The sequence below is a fragment of the Saccostrea echinata genome, unplaced genomic scaffold, assembly GCF_033153115.1.
Source record: "Saccostrea echinata isolate AGI-Se365-2 ecotype Australia unplaced genomic scaffold, CSIRO_AGI_Sech_v1 ptg000022l, whole genome shotgun sequence".
Taxonomy (NCBI): Eukaryota; Metazoa; Mollusca; class Bivalvia; order Ostreida; family Ostreidae; genus Saccostrea; species Saccostrea echinata.
Window position 1 is genome coordinate 10,310,713 of NW_026889771.1, and position 26,516 is coordinate 10,337,228.

Here is a 26,516-nt window from a genome sequence, read left to right on the forward strand (position 1 = left end):
ATAAAGTTTTGCAATTTTGATGTACACCCTGGGGGAGATTAGGGGTTGTAAAAAAACGTTTTTGTACAAATACCTGGCTCCCTGAACTCCTCTTACATTTTTCGCAGTAGCTTATTCATCTTCTAGAATATGACTGAGAGTGGCCTGAAGATATGCATTAAGTTTTCGAAATTTGATTTTCACAAGGGGAGAGGGGAATGGAAGTCAAATAAACGACTTTTTTTTACGAAAATCTGGTTGCCTGAACTCCAATAGGCAACTCATATTTTCGTTCATATAATTGGGAGTATCCTGAAGATGTGCAATAATGCTTTGGGATTTCGATGTTTTGGGGTGGGAGATAGGGACTCAAAAAACAAATGTTTTCCTAACAACAAGAGGCCCATGGCCCACATCGCTCACCTGAGTAACTTTGGCCATGCTGTTCTTTATCAAATTTCCCCCCTTGTAATACCTATTGTGGCCCCGCCCTACCCCGGGGGGCATTATTTGAACAATTTAGAATCTACACTACCCCAGGATGCTTCCAAATAAGTTTCAGCTTTTCTGGTCCAGTGGTTCTTGAAAAGAAGATTTTTTAAGATTTTCTTATATATTTCAATGTAAAACTTGGATTCCCTATTGCAGTCCCGCCCTACACATGGGGCTCATGATTTGAACAATGGATGCTTCCACTTAAGTTTCAGTTTTCTGGCCCAGTGGTTCTTGAGAAGAAGATTTTAAAAGATTTTTTTCTATATATTTCAATGTAAAACTTGGATTCCCTATTGTGGCCCCGCCCTACCCCCGGGGGTCATGATTTGAACAATTTAGAATCTACACTACCCCAGGATGCTTCCACTTAAGTTTCAGCTTTTCTGGCCCAGTGGTTCTTGAGAAGAAGATTTTTAAAGATTTTTCCTATATATTTCAATGTAAAACTTGGATTCCCTATTGTGGCCCCGCCCTACCCCCGGGGGTCATGATTTGAACAATTTAGAATCTACACTACCCAAGGATGCTTCAATGTAAGTTTCAGCTTTTCTGGCCCAGTGGTTCTTGAGAAGAAGATTTTAAAAGATTTTTCCTATATATTTCAATGTAAAAATTGGATTCCCTTTTGTGGCCCCGCCCTACCCTCGGGGGTCAAGATTTGAACAATTTAGATTCTACACTACCCCAAGATGCTTCCATATAAGTTTCAGCTTTTCTTGCTCAGTGGTTCTTGAGAAGAAGATTTTTAAAGGTTTTTCCTATATATTTCAATGTAAAACTTGGATTCCCCATTGTGGCCCCGCCCTACCCCTGGGGGTCATGATTGAAACAATTTAGAATCTACACTACCCCAGGATGCTTCCACATAAGATTCAGTTTTTCTGGCCCAGTGGTTCTTGAGAAGAAGATTTTTTAATGACCCCACCCAATTTTTGTATTTTCTTGATTATCTCCCCTTTGAAGGGGACTTGGTCCTTCATTTTAACAATTTAAACTCCCCTTCACCCAAGGATGCTTTGTACCAAGTTTGGTTAAAATTGGCCCAGTGGTTCTTGAGCAGAAGTCCAAAATGTGAAAAATTGACAGACGGACGGACGGACGACGGACAACGGGTGATCAGAAAAGCTCACTTGAGCTTTCAGCTCAGGTGAGCTAAAAAGTGGTTCTCTGAACTTCTCTTTCATTTTTGGCTGTGGCTAAATTATCTTTTGGAATATAATTGATTGTGTCCTGTAGATAAGCAATAGAGTTTTAGAATTCTCATACCAGTACACCATATGCAACCCAATGCGTACGGTAAAAGTAGTATCAGGCTTATGTATATCAGGCGCGGATCTCGAAATTTTCCAGAGGCGTTCATGTACTTAAACTTCTATTCCAAACGCTTGTTTTGCATACCTTTGTGTAATCTATTCCAAATATGCCATGGAAACAGGTAAATTGGGGGTGGGGGTTGATTTGGGCAAAGTGTGCATGGATTTCGAAAAAGGGTTCTCTCCACACAAATACTGATATAATTTTAATACTATCCAAAATTTTTAAAAACTATGAAAATCTCTATGGAATAGAATAATATATCTTTTTTGTGTTGACAACAATTAAACGCCTTCCAAGTATGGGCTAAACCTAATCGCCACCTCACCTCAATTTTTTGGTCACCTGAGTCACTCAGATGACCTATTGCCATCTGTTTTTGTCCGTCGACATCCGTTGTGCGTTAACATTTAAACATTTTCTTTTTTTTTGGAACCGCTAAACCAGTTTCAACCAATTTTGATGTATAGCATCTATGGGAAAAGAGCAAAATTTGTGAAATTCTTGGCTCCCACCCATTTTGGGCATAATGGGTGGATGTAAAACTATTAAAATTAATTCAATCTTTAAAAATCTTATTACTGCTTGACACCAAGAAGTCAAACTGTTGGCATTGAGCTCTGTATCAAAATTGTGAAATTCAGGGGTTATTGAGTTAGGGTTGGGCTCTATTGATTATATAGTGAATATGCATTAATTCACCAAAAATCTTCTTTTCTGCTCCTGTGTATTAAGAAACAAACTAAAAACATTGTTATGATGAGCAGATGTGCTTCTTTTAAAATTGTGAATTTGATGGTCCCACTGGGTCAGAGGTTCTTGTGGAACGGGGGTTGATTATATAGTAAAAATGCATCAATTCTTTAAAAATCTTCTTCTATGCTCCTTGGGTATTATGCTATCAAAAAAAAAATCATGGATATTATGAGTAGGAGTGTTGCCTCTTCCAAAATTATTAATATTACGCCCCCTGGGTTAGGGTTGAGGTGTTATGGCGGTGATCTATTGAAATCATGTGAATATGTGTTGCTAATTTCTTTCAAAGCCTTCTGTGCTAAGTGCATGGTTTTAATGAGCAAGGGTGCCTCTTTCAAAAATTGGCAATTTCAAGGCCCATGGATTTAGGAATCTGGTGTTAGGATGGGGCTCTGTTGATTAAATTGAAAATTATAATTTCTTTGAAAATTTTCTTCTCTGCTCCCCGCTATTAAGCAAACAAACTAAGTGCATTGTTATGATAGGGTGTCCCTTTCCGAAATTGTGAATTCCATAGCACCAGGCTCAATGGTTCTTGTGTTAGGGCGGGGCTCACTGCTTTATTGATTTTTAGTGAAAATTCGTTAATTCATTGAAAATCCTCCTCTCTGCTTCTAGGTTATTTACAGATAAATTAAGTCCTTGGTTATGATGAGGCAGGGTGCCAAATCCAAAATTGTGAAATTCATTGCTCTTTGGTCAGAGATTTTGATGTTAGAGCGGGACTCTATCAACTACCCGGTATTTAATACTTTGCAATCTTCTCTGCTCTTGGGCATCGAGGAGGCAAACGGAGTACAACTCTGTGTTGACCACTGATTTAAGTGAAATAGTGATGAGCAGAGCTCTATTGATTTTGTAGGGATATTTTTACTCAACAAAGGGAAAGTTTTACCTTTTGTCATTGCGTATCACTGTAAATAATATAACTGATAGATCAATGTAATAAAAGAATTAAACAAAAACTTTTAATGTATATTACAAAAAGTTATTAATGGTTTGAATTGCTAGGTAGACCTGTAAAAAATGGATGAATAAAAATGAGACTGGTGATGAATTTATTGTATAGAAAACTTATATGAGAGGCCAATGGGCCACAGACTCACTTGAGAGTTCATATTTCATACATATATATTTTGTGTAAATTATACAACTATTGTTGCTTCTTTCCTGCTCACTCAAATATGAAGGGGGCATATTTAGAGGCAACCACCTATGTTTGGATATTACTGATTTAGACAGCGTGTAGTCTAGTAATCTAGTGTAGGATTGCTGCTAACTAGCGCTTTATTCTTTTATGAACATAAAGAGACATATATAGCAAAGGAATAAGTAAAAGTACATGTAAGTTTTAAAATGTATAAGTAGTAAGGCATCTTCCTGTACATTTGTCCTCTGTCAGCACAAAAATGACACCGATTTTACATTCTTTAGCTTCAAGTTCGTTTGAGAGACAACGGTATTCCACCAAGATCTTCAACAGTTGCTGCTCCTGTAACAATAAAAGTTACAAGGAATGACCATGCTCCGAGTTTTGCTGGGCCTTTTGTAACTAGTATTGCTGAAACAGCGGCTATTAATGTGTACGTTCTAATAGTTACTGCAACAGATGGAGATTCAAACGTAAGATTTCTGATCACAGGAAGATATTGGAATGAATTGACACTGGTATCTTGAAAAATATACATGTAGAGGACTTTCTGTTGCTATATTGAGATATGATTGCAATATACTAGATACATGTAATAAATATTTCATAAAATTTATTCACCCCCCCCCCCCCCAATGAAACTGTATTTATGTGTCTGTTACAACATTAGCGATTAAAAGGGAAATATATTTCAAGATTCATTCAAGTGTCCATCTAATCTACAGTCTCGTTCCTAATTAAAAATCACAAAACGGCTGAAGTGCAGAGCTGAAATGTGCTTTAATTGTTTTTGGCCATATATCTCTAAATATAATGAAGGTACTTACCCCAAAACTTCAGTACTTAGTGATAAATCCTTTGACTGCCAAAATACAATCCCAATTTCTAAATCATTGTCAATCAGGTCCTGTCTAGTTTTTTATTTGAGAAATCCGTTTTTGAAGTTTATTTTCAGAGTTCTCCAAACATTTTTGATAATGTTAATATCTGAATATTGTTGGGGCCAATTTATGGTGTTGATGCCATTTTCAGTTTTCCACGTACAAGTCTCTCTAGATGTATATACTGGTGCATTATCTTCCTAAAAGATATATAATCTGTTCTGCTAATATTTAGCAATAACTGGCCAAAGACTTGCATCAAGAATTTCAGCTTACTTTCCGAAATTAATTTTTCCCTCTTTGGGCATTAACGTGCCAACGGCACCATGAGTAAGATACCCCTAACACAAAACAATTAGCTGTGGAGTCTGGTGGTCAATGTAAATTCCAAGATAGTATGGTTTCCATTTTTCCTTTTTTCCCCTCCAAACAAAAACTTTCCTGTTTTTTTTCCTAGAACAATTTATGTTCCACCGGAGAATATCACTCGGGACCAATTACGATTAGCAGTTCAGTGTAAATGAGATCGGCAAAAGATTCGGCGCTTCAGTCTATTCTGCTTTGAAATGGTGGTTGGCTTCTTCACAACTCTCCTGTGATACTCATTTTCATGTAATCCTCTTCTGAACTGTGCGTTTTGATAGTTGATTCATTTAGAATGCATTTAATTATGTTCTTTAATGATGACTGCCAGGGGCAAGATAGAACAAGATAGGAGCATCTTTGTGAAACATCATGCCTCAACAGTCTAGATAAATTTTCATGGTAGCTAACTTGATTTGACTGAGTTTTACTTGGCAGTGATTGTTACCTGTATCATTATCGTGACTAAATGCATACTTTCTATATTATCAGATGGTTCAAAAGTTATGGCTCAGTGAAGTCAAATGTACAGAGAGAGAACAAAACAGTCATAGACCAATCATATACTCATTTGTTCTCGTGAAGCACAAAGAAAACCTATTTCTATCATGTTTATTAAAAGAATTTCAATAAATTCTTTAGTTTACTATTTGCCAAGCGCCCGGCATTAGAAGTGAAAGTCACGGGTCTTTCGGATGAGACCTTAAAAACGTAGGTCCCGTGTCACGGTAGGCGTTGGCACAATAAAGAACCCTCACTACTCAATGGCCCTGTGTGCCGAGCATAGGTTTAAATTTGAAGTCCTTCACCGGCATACGGTGACGACACTATATGAGTGAAAAATTCTCGATTAAGACGTTAAACTATATACAATCATTTCGTCTTGTTTGCCTTACACAAGTGTATGCCAAAACCCATTAACTCTAAACTTAATAAAAATCAAATTTTCTGTGGGGAATCTACCTAATATATTATACAAACATGATTAGTGATTAAAACTAATTCGTAAAACTGTAAAAATAAAGTTCCAATTGCAATTTATTGTCAAAGCACCATACCGTAAAATAACATAGGTACAATATACTGTTAAATAATTTCAGCTGAAAGGCAAATGTAAACATCTTACTATTTTAAGTAAACTAAACATAGCTTTCTTCCTTGCTGAAGAAGCTGTTTTATTACTAACAAAAGATTCATTATTAGAAAAAGTTATACCTTAGAAAACAAATTCATCAACAACAGAAAAGTTTTTCTGAACATAAGTAAAGACTGTATATGAATTGTCAGGTGTATTAAAAATAATAACCTTTGTTTTAGTTGCATTACCTTGCATTCAAGTTTTACAATGCAAGAACATTGCATTAAAACAGCTTGAAATTAAGGTGCTGACTCTGCCAAAATTACACTATCATCAGCATCAAGCAACAAGTTTCAAAAATATGTCTACCTCCTCTGTACTAAGCAGAAAATGTACAACTTTTGTAACATATGTTAAACCATCATATGCCCTAGAAATAAAATCGAAAAGGTCATTCAAAAATATCGAAAACAGGACAGGTGGTAACTTTCACCTTGACATACGCCGACATTAAAAAATACCCTGACAGATTGCGAAACAGGACAGGTGGTAACTTCTCACCTTGACATACGCCAACATTAAAAAATATCCTGACAGATTGCTACATGTTCCCTGGCTCCCGATACATTACTACTAGTTTGCATTATTATATATGCTAGAAACAACTTTTTTGAAAAAATTTCATCAATACTATGATGTACTAGTATTTGCTATAGAGCTATCCTGTTAACAGAGTCAAATGCCTTTTTATAATTATTGAGTGCACAATATAATCGTTTTGCGTTGTAAATAAAAATCAAATTATCACGTCAAATATAAAATATTACGACAATTTTTTTTACCCAGGGTCTCCACATCTGAAAATTTAACCATGGAAAAAGCTGTGTGAAGGCGAAAAGTGATCGCAAGCACAAATGCGTGTTCAACTTTCTAAGCTTCATTATTCAATGATTGATTTCAGAAAACCTTTTCCATTGCAACACAAAAAGTTTACATAACAATTTTTTTAATAACACCCCCCCCCCAAAAAAAAAATAAAAGGATTATGTATCCTAGTTTACTCTTTAAATGTACCAAGGTTAATCATAATTGGACCAAAACTTAGGAGCATTATAAAAGAATCTTCATAGAATTTTTTTTATTTCTGTATGACAAGTTTTATTTAAATAGGACCAAAACTAATGTAGGAGTAGTATTGTGAAGAAAGGATTTACAGACACACAAACGAACAGTTGAACAAACAACGACATCTTAACTTTGCCTGAGCGTTTAAGTGCATATACGAGTATGTATGGTCTTTGAAAACTTACTGCTGGTTAATATTGTATAAGTATCAAAACTTAATATAACCAGGGGGTAAATTTGATATAACTGTAAGTTTGCTCTCTCTATTCTGTTCTTTCTAAACGTTAAATTTTTCTACTCTGCATTTCTCGCCGATTTTCCTCCATTGTTTACCTCTCCACGTACCCGTGCTAAAAATAGCGCCACGCGAATTTTTCTTTAAAAACGGGCGGTAACTCTGAAACTTAGACTCCGTGTACATTTTTTTTCGTAAAGATAAAAGAAATACGTATTATATAAAAACAAAGCAAGGTGAATTGATTAAAGGCAAGGGAAAAAGAAATTTGATAGGATGAATTCTTTCCGGCAGGGACTTATATACTAATTATTGTATATAGGTCCCTGTTTCTGGCCAACGAAACTTGATTCGGATGTTTGTCGATTATCACGCAAGACATCGTAAACGTTGCGTTACTGCGCTGGGTTTTTTTTATTTTTCGTAAATCTTTATTATATGGTTAACATATTGGATTTCTCCCAAATTATATGTGTACAGGAAAATTAACTCCCATGATAATGACAGATTGTCACGCTTCACAGCATATTCGCCGATCACAGTGGATAAAAAAAAAGCATAAACACAACTACTCAAATTATTAGAACAGGCTGTAGAAAGTAGTTGTCAACATTACTGAAATTCTATAAATATTCAATCGTAGCGGCCGCCGATTTGGACCATGGCGTAGCTCGTTTAATCATGGCGCACATTTTAACCATGATGGCGTGCCGCCATGGTAAACCCCCTTTTGGAGAACCTGACTTACCTCCCTTTGATCAGTCATTAGATGACCACCAAATTTATGCCTTATTCCGGATCAAAGCATCTCAACATTAGTAAAACTTGGAAATTGAAATGCAGGTCTATGATACTTGACAGCTGAGTCAGTCATATTGTGACTTTTAATTTGGCACTTGAGTGTACAACTGTAAAAAGCTGTTGTTTCCACCTATTCGCCGAACTATCCAATCACTTTGCTCAGAAAATGTATTTTTACATATTTTTACAAATAATGTAGCTGATAGTATATTGAAGTTGACTTTTGTAAGACAGATTTATTTAATACTGTTTGCAATGTTAATAATATATTTTGGTCGAACACATTAAATGATAAACAAAACTGAATTCCATAGAGAAGAAACAGATATACGAAGAAATGCAACAGTCAGTCAGCTCTTGTATACATGTAGTTTTGTGCAAATCAGACATCAAATCAAGGGAAGTAAAATTGTTCTATTGTATGTATGCATAGTACCATTTAATAACACTTTTTATTACATTTTCAATAATGAAATACTGTGATTTATTCATTGAATAAAAGTAGTATGTTTTCACAGTGTGAAATGATACCAAAATGATATTTTGTCACAGAGTGAAAGGATATCAAAATAAGTAAAAATGATTTCTGGCCTGTCATAAGATAGAGATAGTAATTAAATCATCTTGATAGAGACTAAAACTTTCCTCCCAAACATATTGCTAAAATCCATGTAACGTTTTCAATCTCACAATTGCTAAGCTACGACGTCTCAACCGCTCAACTGTGACGTCACAGTATATAAAAGACTGAGGCAAAGAGAAATCAAAGAAATGTAATAAACAGAAAATTCAACGTTTTGTAATTGGATATGGAGATTATTTCATTCATGAGACAGGATCTTTTTGATATTTTCAATCGTGCTTCGCACTCGTGAAAATAAAAAAAAAATTCCTGTTCCACTCGTGAAATAAATTCCATATTCAACAACAAAACATTGAATATCCTCTATATGTATGTACAGTGCTTTTCTACGTATTTACTGTTCTTCATCCGGTGTAAAGACGAATAATGACTCACATAGAACAATGACCGGGGGTCATTTTTCAACGACAAAAAACGACCACCAGCCATAGTAAATTTTTTTTTTTTTTATAGAAAAAGAGCCCCAGGGGTCAATTTTTTGTGTGTGCGTCCTTTAAAAATTGACCTCCTTTGAGAAATGACCCCTTTTCCAATAGAGTGATATAAAATTTATAACAGGGGATTGATGCCAATGTTTGAACTGTGTGTTTTGCTTATTTTAAGTCCGATTCTCTCACTGTGCTTGGCTACGACTTGAGCAAATGGAAACAAGTAACTTGACATGTCTGCTTAATCATTTTGTATCAATTTTGAATCATATAATAAAACAATTATTGCTGGGTTTTTTTTTTTTTTTTTTTTTTTTTTTTTTTTTTGTCATTACGATGATTTTCCACCATCGAAAAACAATGTTCACCTTGCCCTTTCGGCTCGATAAATCTTTTACTCTTCTAGATTTTGAATCATCGCATTGACCTTAGAAAGGCAATAATTGTAGAATGTAATGAGATCAACATATCATCGATTTATCCCAAATTTAGCTTAGGTTAGCATTTTGGCCAACAGGTCTCTTGATTTATTTTTTTTTTTTTTGTCCCCTAAAAATTTCAACTTTAATCCACAAGGGGACATTATTCTACGGGGGTCATTTTTCTTCTCATAGGGTATGCAGATTTTTAGGGTGATGACACTTTCCCTAGGGGCAAAAGGGTCATTTTTCGACGTCGAATAATGACCGGGGGTCATTTTTCACCGTTGAATAAATGAATCATGGTATTCTCTGTGAACATAAATCATAGTTTAAGCAAACCTCTTTAAAATGGAATCACGTTTACTTGGAATTTTAATATTGTTTTTTTTTTTTTTTACAAGATATCGCCATATGGACAACTAAGATATAAATTAATAGGAGATGGGGATTTCCAGCAATTCTTCAGTATTAATGCAAACAATGGATATATCAAACTTCAGCGGTCGTTGACCTTACAAGATGTGAACTCCTATCAGGTAATAATATTTAAGTTCTAATTGTTTCAATTATATTTAGAAAGATCCTGTTTTACGAGAAATTGTTTCTGTCATTGTTGCTGTGAGAGGTAATGTAACACGCAACAGATTCACTATTATAACCAACTCAAAACATCTCTTAGAAAAATGTATGTAAACAAGAAGAATTTCCTCCTTAGCCACATTTCAAATTATTAAGTTTCATTCATAATTTAAGAGGAGCAATAATTATACCTTATTTTAATTACTAGATCTTTAAAACACCTCTTTTGCAACATTATTTCGGTATTGAAAGTCCAAGATGAGCTTTAATAATTTTTTAAAATATTTTTTCTTCCTTTATTCTCTTGTATTTTTCGGAGAAAATGTAAATATATATTGTTTTGGCTGCAGAAAAGACAGTTTAGAGCTCAAGATTTGCTGTTGATTTAAGCATTATATCTGAAAAACATATTGTAATGGCCATGGAGTAGAATTTAATTAATTAGTTTATTTTTTATATGACTGAAATGTGTTATCATTTATTGGGAGTATTATCAGGGTGGACTTCATTACGCATAAACTACACTGCTATCTGAATAATAACAGAACGTGGTATCGTCTATTTATAGCACATTTGACATATTTGTTGCATTCATTTATACAGGAAATCCTCCATCCTATGAATTGAAGTACATACCTTTAAAACCTTTCCATGTTACTGTATTTTTCAAAATTATATTTGAATTAAATACGTGCCTAACATTGCCACAAGTGCACACGATTGCAGGAGTCATGGAAGTTGTTTACATCCCGCCGACATCTTATTTGTGTTAGCCATAGTTTCGTATTTGAACAAGTTCTACTTTTTCATGCAATTCGATGTTATAATTGTTTGTGAATATCCACAAAATTGATGTTTGAAGATGTTTTACTAAGATTTATCAGCGGTTTTACTTTAAACGGGATTTAATAGTAGTTACACATTTTTATTATGTCAGAGCTATTTGAATATCGTCTGCTGTACGATTGCAGTTTTCTATCATGAAATATACGTTTAATTCACATGAAATGCTTACTTACAGTTGATGAAAACATCCTCCAGATCCATATCATATTATTTATTATTGCAAATGTAAATATTAATTCCGTTTTGTAGCTGTAATCCACATTGTACGGCAGCCTTGTTTGACGTTGTTTGGCACTGTTTGACAGATCTCTGTTTGTACGGCGCCGTACAATGCTGTGATTGGTCGAGCGTCACCGTACAGCTTTTTCATTCGTTAATTTGTGTCACATGACTACTTCAGAAACTTATAAATATAAGCGCCTCGCCAGTTTATGGCAGATAAGTTGCAGCAGCAGCATCCAAATTCTAAATTCTAGGTGAGGAAAAACTGCCAATTATCTCCCAACACACTGGACACCTGATATTTGATATTTAGAGCTTTTAAATTCCAAATCAACTTTTCTACCCCTTTTACCCTTGAAAGTACGGTTGACGCCACAGACCATAACAAATATTACTTGATATATCTATATGTATCCAATATAGACTTTTGTTTACCATACTATCCTTTCCTGTTGTAAGATGAATTAATAAACCAATATTTGAACTGATACCAAGCTTTGTCCTTACTGAGAATCATGAACCAAGAATATAGGAGTGACCTTGAGAAATGTTGTATAAGTACATTGTATGCCCCCCCCCCCCCATTTCAGGATGGCCATCCGTGGGGAGCTTACAATATCAATCAGAATCAGATGGAGTCGGACATATATTTTACTTCTTTTAAATTGAAAAAAAAAAATGAAAAGATATTTACTGTAATTAATTTTTATGCATTTAAATTTATGAATAAAATATTTAAAAAATGCCAGTGGTAGAAAATAAATATTTCAAAAGAAGTTTAAATTGCTAAAAATAAATGTTAATTTTCAAATTTAAAATAATCCCGATTGATATAAAACGTTATCAATCAGAAAAAATTGGAAAATTAATTAAATTTTTAAAGCAAATTTATTTCTCAGTGGCAACTTCAAAAGATAAGAGCAGAATTTTGTGTCTATTTTTCAAGTCAAATATATGATTTTGTATAAACAAGCAAATTCAATGAATTTTGGTTTATCACTTTCGGTGTCTTTGAGGATGGGATGCCATAATTTATGGCATATTGTAACTGTCTTGTTTGTGTGTCCTGTATTCTCTATGCATCATACAAAAAGACATAAAATATTGAATTAATAAGTTATGGCAAAAATTATAACATTTGGAATACATTTGGAAATGCTTGTCATAGGTAATGCATGTGTCAATGAAAGTCCTGTCTTTTATCATTCAAATTTTATGACCAATTTAAAGTAATGTTAAAAGTTTTGAAAAGTAGGTCAAACTTCAAGGTCAAGGGGTAAAAAATCATAATATATCTGGAAAGGTCTTGTCACAGGTAATGTACATTTGATATATGAAAGCTCTATCTCTTCTCATTCAAAAGTTATGAGCAAGTTAAAGTTTTTGTGACAGACTGACTGACAGACGAATGAAATTTAATGTCCCCTCGCTTTCACGAAAGCGGGAGACATTGAATAATGTTTTAGTGGGTGGATTGGCTGTGAGGGTAATCAAACTCTATAACTGTTGAACAGTTATTAATTTACACCCGGAAAATAGAATATATATTGTTGGATTTCCTCGGAGAAATGTTTCCTTTGGGGAAATATTACTCTAGAGCAAGTTTTCCAGAGAAAAAAGATTTAAGAGGAGAAATCCTCCGTTACAAGACCGGTAATCATTTAAGAGTTGTAATTAGAAAATGAACTACTTTTTGACAGGGTCGCATTGTGGCGGAGGACGGAGGTTCTCCTGCACGATCAGCCACCACCATAGTAACCATCAACATCCGAAGAAATCTTAATCCTCCAGTATTTAGCCAAAGGGATTATAACGTCAGTGTATCTCAGATTACACCAGTTGGAGTGAATGTTATTGCTGTCACCGCCACGGATGCTGATCTGAATGTACTGTTGAATCATTTTAATTCATATGGGTCAATGTTCGTGTGTAAGAAAAAATTTACTTATTCGTGGGGACGTAATTTCTTAGGTTACTCGTTCATACAGAAGATTCAATGAATCAATATGTTTAAAATAAACGTTCATGGGGATGTAAATTCGTCGGTAAGGGTGACCCACGAAATCCACGAACATTGGTCCACCACGAACAATAAAGATTCCACAGTAATTATTTGGAAGCCCTTTTTGGTGTTTACTGAAAATTTCCAACTAAAGGGTTATAAAGACGTTTTCAGATCAATACGAGGGTTGTCTCAGAAAAGCGAATCATTTTCAACATTTTTTGTTTCACTTAAACCATGAAGTTAAGAATTTTTGTTTTGAACAAATTTTATTAACAATATGTCAAAGGGATTAAACACAAGTTCTAAAAACTTAGATAGTCCTCTCCCATAAGAATTGGCATTAGAAATTTTAAATTTAATTTTATTTTAATATCTCTTTAAATACTAGTAACATTTTCCTATTCTGACTTAAAAGCACTCGGCGCAACACCGACGACGTCAAAACTTAAACTTAGTTATGGCGTTTGTAAATTTTTCAGGAATTGTGCGTCTTTTCCTTAAAATGAAAAAGAAATTCAGCTGACGTAGAAATTCGTCACTACGTATGATATTCAGGTAGTATTCGAGATACCAATCTTGGATATACTAAAGTCGTCGAAAGATCCTGAAATTAATTCTGTGAATAGACCATTCCCTAACCCCAATCATGATCGAAACTTCTTCGGACAGAGGTCTCCAGCTCCAGATCTTTTTGTTGTCGTCATTTACGTACGTCTATCAAACGCCTCTTCTGTAGAATAATCAGTCAAGTGATCCTTGAACTTTTTCATGTGTAAACCAGTATCAGAGACTCGCTTTGGTGCCGTTTCAATTTTTACATTAATTTGAATATAGTTCAAACCTTTCTAAAAAGAAGCCAGAGAGATATTTTTATGCAAACAATTTTGAACAGAAACATTAATTTTACAAGATTTTACAATCAACTAAAGTTTTTGGTCTTAGTCGTAAGTTCTTTTGTTAAACGAGACCCTGTACATTAGAGGGTAATGTAAGTGTCCTAATAAATCTATCTATTGCAAGGGCATACCGTCAATGGATCATAGTAAGCTTTTACACATAAATTCTAGTAGTATTGAGCTATTTGAAAAGTGCTCCGATCCTGGTGAAATCTTAAAAATGAATTAATTATTTCTATATTTAATGCAGTTGACCAGCAAAAAATAATTCAGCATGCAGACTTACAAGTATGATTATAACAATGAAATAGAAGAATCTCTATAGGATCGCAGCACTTTTCACAAACTACAATGGTTATTGAAAATATTTATAAGCCACAGTTAGAATTTTAACTTGGTTATGACCTTGCACTATTGAAATTAATAGGTAGCCTTAATTGCAGAATCCAGTGACTGCCATTTCACGTGACAAGTTTTAATGGAAAATATAGTCGTCCTCAATCTGTAGTTATTAACCATAGTTTTAAAAAAAGAACTTACGACTAAGACAAAAAAAAAACTCAGCTTAGTGTAAAATCTGGCAAAAATTGATTATTCTAATAAGAAATACTCTCATATAAATATGCCTGAGAACCCCTTTAAAAGACGATAAATACCATTTTCAATTAATGTAAAGAAGAAAATTATTGATTTTGCAAAATAACATTTTGGTCTTAGTCGTAAGCTCTTTTGTAAAACGGGGCCATGGTTAATAAGTTTTAATAATTATTATATGTACGATATTAGTAACGTACTAAGAGAATGGTCATCCTGATTAAAGATTTGCATTTTTATCACGAAAAAAAATCGCCGATATTTTCATTCCACAATGTTAATTGTATTGTGTATTTAAACGGAAGATATTTTTATTCAAAGATTTCCACCTGAGTGTTTTGCTAAGAATTCGTAGAATAATTCACTTTTAACCAATTCAGATCCTTCGCTCTGTATTTTGAATGTTTTTCCTCAATTATTTCAGAAGCCAAATAATGAAATCGCATACGAAATGACAGATACCACACCAAATCTGAATGGAGCTGGTTTGAACTTCTTCGGCATAAGATCTGAGAAAAACAGAGGCATAATATACATTGTTCTGCCCTTGTATACTGACAATCAAGACACACCGGTGTACACGGTTTGTATTCTTAAAAAGTTATTCAGAGTTGTGTGCAGGGAAACTATATATACCATATTCTGTTAAGTCTGAACACCACAGAGTCTGACACATCTATTCTATATTTGGATGTTTTACTGACTTTAGGCGGCAACGGTCAACTAATAACTAATCTGTATGACAAATGCAATGACATCCCCAACCGGTCCATAAAATACCTGGCAGTCTACCTATGTATTAGTAGTCCTCTATCACCTGCATAAGGTCCCCTTTTTTTTAATCGAGGCAGACTACTGACAAATAAGTTTATGTCACAGGGATTTCAACAGCCTCGTTTACATTCAGCGTTTTGTAAATTCTTTTTCGTTATAGTGATTTTATTTGCAAAATAATGAAATCAATCACAGGGTCATATTTTGATTGAAATATTTTATACCAATTTTTTTCATACTTTATTTGATTATGGATTACTCCGTCTATCTGAACAAGATATAGGACCAATGGTGGTTAGAAAAGGGATGCTAGCTTCTTCTTGACACCTGATCCAACCTCTGAAATTTCCAAGGGTCCGTTGTTAATGTCTTCTTCAGATTTGTATTGTTCGTTTGTTTGTTTTCTATTTTAAGATCGATCACTGTTTGATATTTTCACCCTTTTTATTCTTGAAATATTTCCTATGCAACAGAGTGAGTTTTTAGTATTCATTGAGAAATTTAAGGCTTTTATTTTTACATTCATGAAAATATTGCTTTAGTTTCACTGCTTGAATGAAAAATCTTTTCCTTTCAGTTTTCCGTTTTGGCTCTTGACCAAGGAAATCCCCAAATGGTGGATCGAGCTACAGTGCGAATCTTTGTGAACAGAAACTTATTTCCACCTGTCTTCCAAGGAACACCTTGCAATGCTACTCTGAATTTCAACAGCACCAGAGGTACTGTGATATTTATACTTTTTATTTCATAGGATATCAATTTTAATATATCTACATTAAATTTTACAAATAATTTTCTTAGATGAACCTGTTGAAGAGAAAATATGTTCAATTCTGTATGAACTTATTACGGGGTCAGAGATCATAGCGTGACCGAATCACAAGGCGAGATATCTTGCCTACATATTTCTGTCACTGTGAAACTGGTTTCGGAACGTCCAGCGTGATCACTGTTGATAGTGATGACAAAGATAAATTCACACCTATGGATATTTTTTCAACCAACTGATGTCCGTTAAATTTTCCTTCAATGTGATGAATGGTTTGAATATTAATCAAAATCGCGCTACCTTTTTAACCCTAAATTCCTTTGAAGGTATATAAACTGAAACATACGTTTTACTCAGCATATATAAAGAACTCACAAAACAGTAAGATTATTTTCAATATCGATCATTGTACATGTTCTATAATTATGGACAGAGATTTCCTGAACTTGGTCGCGAAACTTTAATATAAACATTCAAATGCTGGAGCTAGGCGAACTTTTATGACCAAAAAACTTCCAGTTCAAGGTCACTGCGGGTCACAACATAGTGATACGGCGGGCCGTTTATGTAATATTTCTTTTCGAATATATTCGTCTTAAATGTGAATATAAGTAAATATGAATCACTGGGAATGAACTTGGTCCATGTAGATTCCTTCGGGCTTCACAGGATTTGATCACTTGACCAACCAAGCTCATTTCCCAGTGAACTTTCTAACATTGTTGTCTATTTCTTAATTGTGTGTATCATTCACATTCATTCATTCATTCTTCCATTCAGTTATTCACTGATTCATTTAGCACTGCGCAATGCTTTACTAAAACTTATATTTGTCTTTGTACAGTGTTTGTTTTATTTACATCCACTGATGATTATTTCCTTTATTTCTTAAGAAAACCATTGTCATTTATCAGTCAGTAAACAATATGAAGCATATCACCTGTAAGATTTCCTGAGCAGTGGGTGTTCCATCAATGAAACGTACAATGATGTACATATCCGTAATACAATGTTTCATCTAATAAATCCTACTTTAAATGATTATTTGTACAGATATAAATATAAACAATAGAATGGCTTTCTTCGTTTATTAGTACGGGAATTAACATTGCAGCTATTGCAGAAAAAAAATACATAACCGCTTACGCAGAATATGCATTTTTCTGCAACAACTGCAGCAATAATTCCCAAACTAACAACCAAAGAAAGCATTTTTTGTTTATATAAACCTAAAACACCCCTATTATATTATTATAAAATATAGCATTCCAGGTAGACTGCCAAGTATGTGTAGAATGGGTCATTCCATTATTTTTTTGTTACACGGATTTCTGAGTCAGTGTAGTTGAATGTTTTTTTTAGCTGGAATTGGCGGAATGTATTTTCTTTATTTCATTAAAACATGTATCAATTTTTTTGGTTTGGAATATAACCTGCCCTTTTTCTTGTAAGTAAATTTAAGAAATAATTCAACTATTAAATAAGTACACGTACATAAATATTTTCTTTCTGAATTAGGAATCCAAGTGATTCATTTTAATCTAAACATGCCTAATTATGGTGTCCGGATAGGGCCATTTGCAAAGGCTCAACAACGCGTTCAGAAAAAAGCGCCGTCGCGCTAACACACAACACGCTGTCACGCTAACACAAGTTCGCACAACACGCTGTCGCGCTAACACACAACGCGCTGTCACCCTAACACAAGTTCGCACAACACGCCGTCGCGATTACACACAACACGCTGTCACGCTAACACAAGTTCGCACAACACGCCGTCGCGATTACACACAACACGCTGTCACGCTAACACAAGTTCGCACAACACGCCGTCGCGATAACACGCTTTCAAGCAACACGCCGTCGCGCTAACACACAACTCGCATTCGCGCTATCACAAAGTTGTGTTAGCGAGTTGTGTGACAGCGCGACAGCGTGTTGTGTAAAGTTGCGTTAGCGCGACGGCGTGTTGTGTGATAGCGTGACAGCGTGTTGTGTGTTAGCGCGACGGCGTGTTGTGCGAACTTGTGTTAGCGTGACAGCGTGTTGTGTGTCAGCGCGACGGCGTGTTTTTCTGAACGCGCTGTTGAGCTTTTGCAAATGGCCCTATCCGGACACCATACCTAATAGAGTGTGAGTGTGTGAGAGTTTGTTTATAAATTGATAAAAAATATAATGCAAAAGTTGTATTGAAAAAGGTGAAGATAACGAACAGTGATCGATCTAAAAACAAAACAAAACAAAAAAACAAAAAACAAAAAACAAAAAACAAAAAAAAAAAACCTATAAATAATACAAATCTGTGAAGAGGGTATCAAACACAGACCCTTGGAAATTACAGAGGTGGGATCAAGTGCCTGAAAGGAGTAAGCATCCCCTGTCACACCCGCCAGGAGCCCTATGTATTGAATAGTCTGACGGAGTCCGTAGACAACTTCAATATAAAAACAAAGGCCTAACAATGGGTATGAAACACCCAATGATAGATTATATTTTCTAACAAGGTCATTATAACGACCATATAATTTTTTTAAAAAGCTGATTTTAAACGAGGTTGTTGAAATCCCTGTAACATCGACGTGTCTGTAAGTAGCCTGCCTCGGTTAAAAAATTGATCGCATTAGGAGCATGCTCTTGAATATCGAATTAGTTAAGAAATGTAAACATCATATGCAGGTGATAGCGGGATACATGTATTACTACAAAAAAAGGAAAGATGACGATGGAAAACCTGAAGTCATCTTGTTTGTCAAAAAAGTAGTTAGTTGACCCTTATTGTCTATAGTCTAAAAGTTGTGTAAAATTTCAAGAGCCTTCATTTGACACCACTAAAAAGGGACTAGCCCCTTAAATTGTTGGGATCTACGGCCTCTAAAAGTTTTCGCTTCATAACTCAAAAACGGTAAAGAATTCGACATTGCTTTCGCTTGAAACTTTGTTCGTTTACATCTTATTAATCACATAAACTTGTTATTTTGTTCCAGTTTTATATGCAAAACACGTGTCCATTAAGATCAAGATCTAGTAAATGATTTTGGACTGCCTTTTTGATGCTAGATCCATTATGACGTCATAATCAAATTAAACTTTCTTTTTCCCGTACTTTACAGCTGTAAAAGAATTATGTAGAAAATAAAGTACTTTTCTGGAATTCAATTTGAAATCATGTGAAAAGTAATCCCGAAACCTATATTCAATTTAGTATTATTTTAAAGAAGAGGCTAAGAACATACAAAATACCGTTTTCTGAGAGAACGTAGGCAATCTGGATACATTTAATTTGTCTGATATGGAAAAAAACTCCCATATTCATGACTGATTTTCTTAATTTTTCATTGAAAATGAAAGTTTAAGATATGATTTTTCGTCTTGTTTACCTACACATGATGCCCCGAAACACCTTATTTGACCAAGCTATACTTATAAAGCTTCATTAAAGGAATTTATTTCTCAAATTTGAGAAATCTGTAGGCTCCTTTTATTTACTAGATTTTGACCTTAAATCGATTTTAAATTTTATATGCTTTAACTGCAAACATAACCCTTAGACTGCATATTTAGTAAAAACAATTTATTTCTAGATCATGAGTTATTGGGTGTTTTTATTCAATTTCGGAGATTCATCGCGTGTGACTAGCGATATGTGGTTGACTCTACTGTAACCAGTTAACACACAAGCTTTGTATATTCTTTACGTTGTGAAAAAGAAAATGGATTATCCATTTTGAAAAACGTAATAAATTATTTTTTAACATTTTCTTTTGTTTTCAATTACGGGTTATTATCATGATTATATAAAACTCTAGACATGCAAAAAGAATGGTCAGAAACCCACGGCAGACCTATCTCACTTCAAAATGATTCGTTATTTGATTGATGAAAAACAATGAATTGGATGAATTTTTGTGTATAATTATGTAACTCCGGCACCTGACCAAGGTGTGAACTTCAAAAGCAACAACTGCGTCGCACATTGTTCATATACCTAATTACGGCGAGAGATCGTAAAGTTTTAATATTATAATTCAAGATTTGAAAGCAGGTAATTTGATTTTTATGTATAATTTATTCAAAATTTTGATTGATTTTAAATTTTCAAATTTTATGCTATCATGATTTTGTAGTACGAATAAATATCGGTAGCAGCTTAGTTGACTATAAACCTTTAACGTATGTCCAGAACTGTAAATTTCATAAATTTATATAGTTTTTTTTAATGATTATTGGGACTCGAAAAAAAATAATAAGTGCCGAAAGAATTCAATCCACGCATGCCTCCAAAATTAATTATAATAATAAATAATTATATTAAATTAATAATACAACTTTATTTCAATGACACAAGTATCTCAAACTATAAGTTCATTATTACATTCCAAAAGTCAGAATCGGCAAGGTAGCCATACTATTTGTATCGTTTATAGTACTTATCTTCTTAACAGAAGAGATTTTTTTCTTGTAAAAAAAAAAAATGTATATATCTTTTCAAAATCACTTTTCTTGGTAAGTTTTTTTTATTTCTTGAATTGAGACATGTTCCGTAGAATTCACATATCGAGAGAGAGAGAGAGAGAGAGAGAGGTACACCCGTCAATCAAAATCACTCGATATTGTGAACTTAGACTGGCGCATCGGAAGCATTTCCAATTTGGTTTGAAATATTCTATTGGTCAATTCTGATTAAACATGTAATATTGAACATTGTTGGAAGATGGAATTTCTGTTTGGTTGTGCCAAACCGCGGGCTTCGAGATTTTAGGCCAGCGCAGAAACCCTAAGAAGTCCACATTCTCAAAGACCAGTACTGGATGTAAACCGTACAATAAATCATACAATCACTGGAACATGAGAGGTTTAGACTCGAACTTTTGTCTGAACTAAACCGATATGTATCCTCTTTCTTACCAATCTTTCCTGATCTGTAACCGTGAATGCTCAGGGATTCTGAATGTAGGATCGCCATTTTTTCGGCAGGGAGGGGGGCTACATATTTCCATGTAAGCATAAAAACAACATAAGTTTCAATGTTTAGCACTTTATAGGTCAAAAAAAGAGTGGAATTGCAACTCAACGAAAAATGTACATATCTAGTGTCACGTTAGTGTCCATTGTCCCGTAGGACACAGCAATGTCTTCCTATGATACTTACACTACAAAACATTACAGTAACTTTTTATAAGACCTTTCTATTGATATCTGACAAAAGAGACTGTCTCTTCCAGCTGAAATAACAGACAATCAATGCACAGTACCCTAATTATAGACCCAGTAAACCATGTCAGTCTATCTGTGCAATTGTGTCGGAGTTATACCTTTTAAGGAAGCTCTAAACACTGCACACTAAAGAGTTCTACTTGTAAGGTAGTTTTATGCAGTTAGAGTGATCCGCTGTAAGATAGAAAAAATAGTTATTTACAGTTTATTACACAATTTGTAATAGATTAAAATATTCTCAGCATTAAATTAGATCAAGTATAAGAAATTGAATTCATTGTTTCCAATAATTTTCCAAATGTATGTAAACAACCATGATTTCTGTTCATGAATTGTCTTTGAACATTTTTCCTTCAGAAATAAGGTAGGTACCCTATGTTGAAAATGAACTAAATAGCTTCAATATGCACACCCTTATATGACATATTTTTCTCCAAGTCCAAAAAAACACTTTTTGTTAGTGCTTAGAGCTTCCTTAAAAGAAATCTCATTTTTGGCATTAAGATTTTCTAAGGACAGAGAATGTGTTATGACTTTGATTTGGACAAGTTCAAGGACACTGTGTGTAAAGTGTAAAAATGGCTTAGAGTCTATTAGAGAAAATACAAAACCTTTTCTGGCCATATCTTGTAATAAAGGAACATTAAGATTTTATACTTGAAAAAAAAATAATGTTATTTGAAGCTGCGTTAGAACCTTGAGCTAGGGTCATTTGGACAAGTTCAAAATTTTCTATATCACGCAGCTCCAACGGAATGCCTCTCTTTGCTTTACAACGAGCTTTGCTCTAGTTTATGAATATATCAATAAATTAGGATTAGAGGTTTAGCAGTTTAGAGAACTGATTAAACTGAGTGCTGTGAGACCTCATTATTTTAAATATTCATTGAGGTATAAATATAAATGATGTATACATAATTCTGTTTTAAAGATGTGTCTATCTAGTTGCATTATATTTGCATAGTTTTGTATATGTCTATGTGTATTTATATGTTGTATTCTTGTTACTATTGTAGTGTTGAAAAAATTCAAAGTATCCCAAATACATTGGATCCTCATTCTAAATTGTCTTTTTTGTTTCTATAAACACCCCAAAAACCAGTTTTAAAAATGACACCCAACATGGTTAGACGGCCGAATAGTCAAATACTACATACCGGCTAACAATATTGAGTTCAATTAAAAAAAACACTGAGAGACGTTTGTCTGTGATCATTATCATCCATCGCAGTGTTTATTTATTTTCCCAGATTTTATAAACTCACTGTATAGATTTATTCTTGATATTACAAATTGTGTGAAATTCCAGTTCAAAATTTTCAAACGTTGAAAAAGAGTTTCCGTTTCCGTGTCGTGTTTTTCATAACTGCGATAATACGTGTCGGTTTTTTTACCCGCGTGTCGGTTTTTTTTACCCGCGTGTCGGTTTTTTACACTGTAGTGCTAGCTTATTTATAAGCTCTTAGTCTTACTTAGTCTTAATTAGTTACTAGTACTTAATTAGTCTTCAAGACTTATTGGAATTTCAACTTAAAATTGTGCTGAGTACAACATACAAGTTAGCTATGAATACAGCAGGGAAAGCGAGGAGGAAAAGAGGAAAGTACTACGATTTGAGGGCGATAGAGTTATAGTGAAGGTTGTAGCATTTCTGTGGAAAGCTCAAGATAGCAGACGGGTAGAGGAGCTCTATTTGATTTAAGATCAGCCGAATCCTGACATCCCAGCAGGCCCGTAGGAAGCAATTTCAGTTTGGGGGAGGGGGCGGCACAGCCATACATTTTCATTTGAAAGTTGAGGGGGCACTACCAAAAATTTCCTCACAAGCAAAAAAAAAGTTCATAAGACGTTTTTATTGAAGGGGCACAAGCATATAGTATCTTATTTACTATAATAGTAATCTATATAACGACATCCCGGTTCCTACGGCCATGCCCAGTTTTTGTTGTAAAAAGGGAAGATGGCATTGGAAGGAAAAAAGATCCTCCATCGGAATCTATTTCTTTCGAATGAATGCATTGATCCTGTAGAGCAACAAAATATGATCAACAGACAAAAACCCAGGGAAAAAAGCCACAGAACACACCAAAAATAGTATGCAGATATGTCCAAAGATGTAGAAGAAAGTTCTGGTGATTCTGAAGTTGACATTTGTTTTACTTTTCGGTACCACCAGGTAGAAAAACTCCAGCCAATGAACCACATGTTATCGAAACAGAAGGAACTGAGGGACCAGCGAACCAGAGGTCTGGTAATCCAGTAAATCCCTGAACCCCAAGTAGATGAGGGTAATGGCTCTGAACCCAATAAAAATGAAAATAATACAGTACATGTATTAAAAAGATAAACAAGAGTAAAGGAGACCCCTAAAACGGCTAAACGATTATCAGGTATTTCATGTAAATACTGATGACAGGAGTAAGAACAAAGTTGACATTCTCAGACAAATGCCTGATGTTACCGAGGTTCCAGAGAAAAATTTTTTTAAAGGCTCTAATGGACCTGCTTTCCAAAATTTAGTACAACTATGTTTTTTGACTTAAGGTATTCAATGTATAATGACCATTTTTTGTACCTAACAAATGAATGGTCCGATATTTTAATCATGGTAGCATTTTGAAGGTGTTATGAAACAAAAATACGTCACCAAAGGAATTTACCAAATTTTTATTATTATTCAATTAATTGTATCTTGAAGTTAATATTGACGTCTACGGGCAGCGCATGTGTTACTAAGATGTTGTAAAAAAGTAATTTGAATTTCATACTCTTTATTACAATATGAAATAAAATGAATCATTCACCATCGATATCTTGAAAAAAATAAAATTTCCTTTTTTTCATCGAGGGCAGATAATTCTTCAAAAACTTTTCAACTGCTAAATGACAGGCTTCTTACTTGTTATCTGTAGTGTGTGAATTTGGTTCATTTCACTTTCATCTTTATATATCAATGCATTTTTAACTAGTTTAAGATGATTCAAAATTGTTCAAAATCCCTTCATTATACATTGAATACCTTAACTGCTGTAGTTTTTAATGTCATTTAATCAAATGACGGGGAATTCATTCCTCAAGTGGGGGGGTGGGGGGGGGGGGGTGGAGTAAGTGCACATGGTAGTGGTACTTTTTATTCTTTAGGATATTTATTTTAATTGAATTGTATTCCAAATATTTTTCCTTAATATTCTTTGCAAATTAGAAGACTGTTCATTTTCTCATGAACTACCATGGATGAGTATGAATATCTCCATTGTTACGTCATAATACCGCACTTGACGTCAAAAGAATAGTGCAAACTATTTTGCTTTAAAAATGACAGTTGAATGGCGTAATTTGTGGCAACTCATCAGAAAAATAATGTAAATATAAGAAATGATTTTTTTTTTTTTTTGAAAATTCATGTGGTACATGAACTACAACGCTTCACGCCGGCATATTTATCATGAAGCGCTAACGCGCTTCATGTAATATGCCGGCGTGAAGCGTCGTAGTTCAAGTCCTCATGAATCTTCAAAAATTAAATTCATTTCTTATATATATATATATATATATATTTCTCAATCTTAAATTTATTCATTCTTCCACTCAGATGTTCACTCATTCATTTAGCGCTGTGCAGTGTCGTATTTACACTTTTTTTTTCATTGTTCGGTGTTTGTTATAAACCTTAACACCTCTATTTTGTAAAATGAGCATTCCAGGTAGACTTGCCGGATATGTGTATAGAAAGGGTCATTTCATTATTATTTTTTTTGTTACACGGATTTCTATTGGTCAGTGTGGTTGTATGGTTTTAGCTGGCATTAGCCGGAAGTATTTTCATAATTTCAATACTATGAGAACTGATTTTTAAAAGGATGTAAGGCTAAAGACATGTAGTCATTTCTTTGCTTTGGAAGATAACCTGTCCCTATTTCTGTAAGTAAATTCAATAACTAAACTATTTAATAAGTACATAAATAATGTCTTAATAAATGGGGAATCTAAATAATTCATTTAAATCTAAACTTGCTAAATAAATTGTAAGTGTGTGAAAGTTTTGTATATGAATTGATAATAAATTTAAATGCAAAAGTTATAATGGAAAGTTAATATTTTTATTTATTCATGCATCCTAAAGAAGGGATTTGTAAATTTGTTATACTTTTACATAATTGTTAATTAGGTCATATTCATTCTGGAGCTGAAAAGTTGTTCATAGATAGGAATTATGACCTGGTTCCATAAACTGGTATGTGATGATATTAGATAGTACAAATGTGTCTTTATCAGATTGATTAATAAAAATATAATTTATGAAATATTTTTATAATTAGGAGGTAGAAGTGTAACGGTTTTAAGAGCTAATTAAATGAATGATGTACGATCTAATTATTTTAAATATTAATTGAGGTGTAAATCTAAATGACCTATAGATAATCTTGTGGTATAGATGCGTTTATCTGATTGTAATGTCTTTGTGTTGCTTTGTGTATGTCTCTATGTGTTTATATGTTGTAGGGTTGAAAATATTCCAAATATCCCAAATACATTGGATCCTCACCCAAAATTAAACCGTCTTTTTGTTTTTATAAACACCCAAGAGCTGGTTACAGTACCACAATGAAACAAGTCAATGCCACAGATGCTGATGCACAGGTAAATTTACCTGCTTGAGTACTGGTTGTATTCTAAGATATTTTTCTGTTCATTGTTTCAACAAAATTTTATTTTTCCAGAGTCCCCACAATATTGTGACATACTCAATCATTGGTGATGCTACAGCACAAACTTTGTTCAGCATTAATGCTGCCAGTGGTTTCATCACCTTTGCTAGAGTCTCCTGATTAACAATAAGGAAACATCTTCAGTAAGATTTTTTTCCTAAAATGAAAAGTTAACAAACCTACCATTTAAAAATGTTATTTTTGTCGGTTATTATAAGAATGAGATTATGTAATCTTG

The 26,516-nt window shown here is 33.9% G+C and overlaps 1 protein-coding gene across 1 annotated transcript in view; it reads left to right on the forward strand.

The window, feature by feature from the left end:
• Nucleotides 1–23,840, forward strand: part of LOC133190702 (cadherin EGF LAG seven-pass G-type receptor 2-like) — a 52,057-nt gene extending 28,217 nt beyond the window's left edge. The window contains exons 15-20 of the mRNA XM_061326389.1: nt 3,979–4,167; nt 10,072–10,206; nt 13,018–13,203; nt 15,237–15,395; nt 16,164–16,305; nt 23,746–23,840. Of these exons, the coding sequence (XP_061182373.1) occupies nt 3,979–4,167; nt 10,072–10,206; nt 13,018–13,203; nt 15,237–15,395; nt 16,164–16,305; nt 23,746–23,840 (906 nt within the window). The remainder of the gene's footprint in view (nt 1–3,978; nt 4,168–10,071; nt 10,207–13,017; nt 13,204–15,236; nt 15,396–16,163; nt 16,306–23,745) is intronic.
• The last annotated feature ends 2,676 nt before the right edge of the window (nt 23,841–26,516 follow it).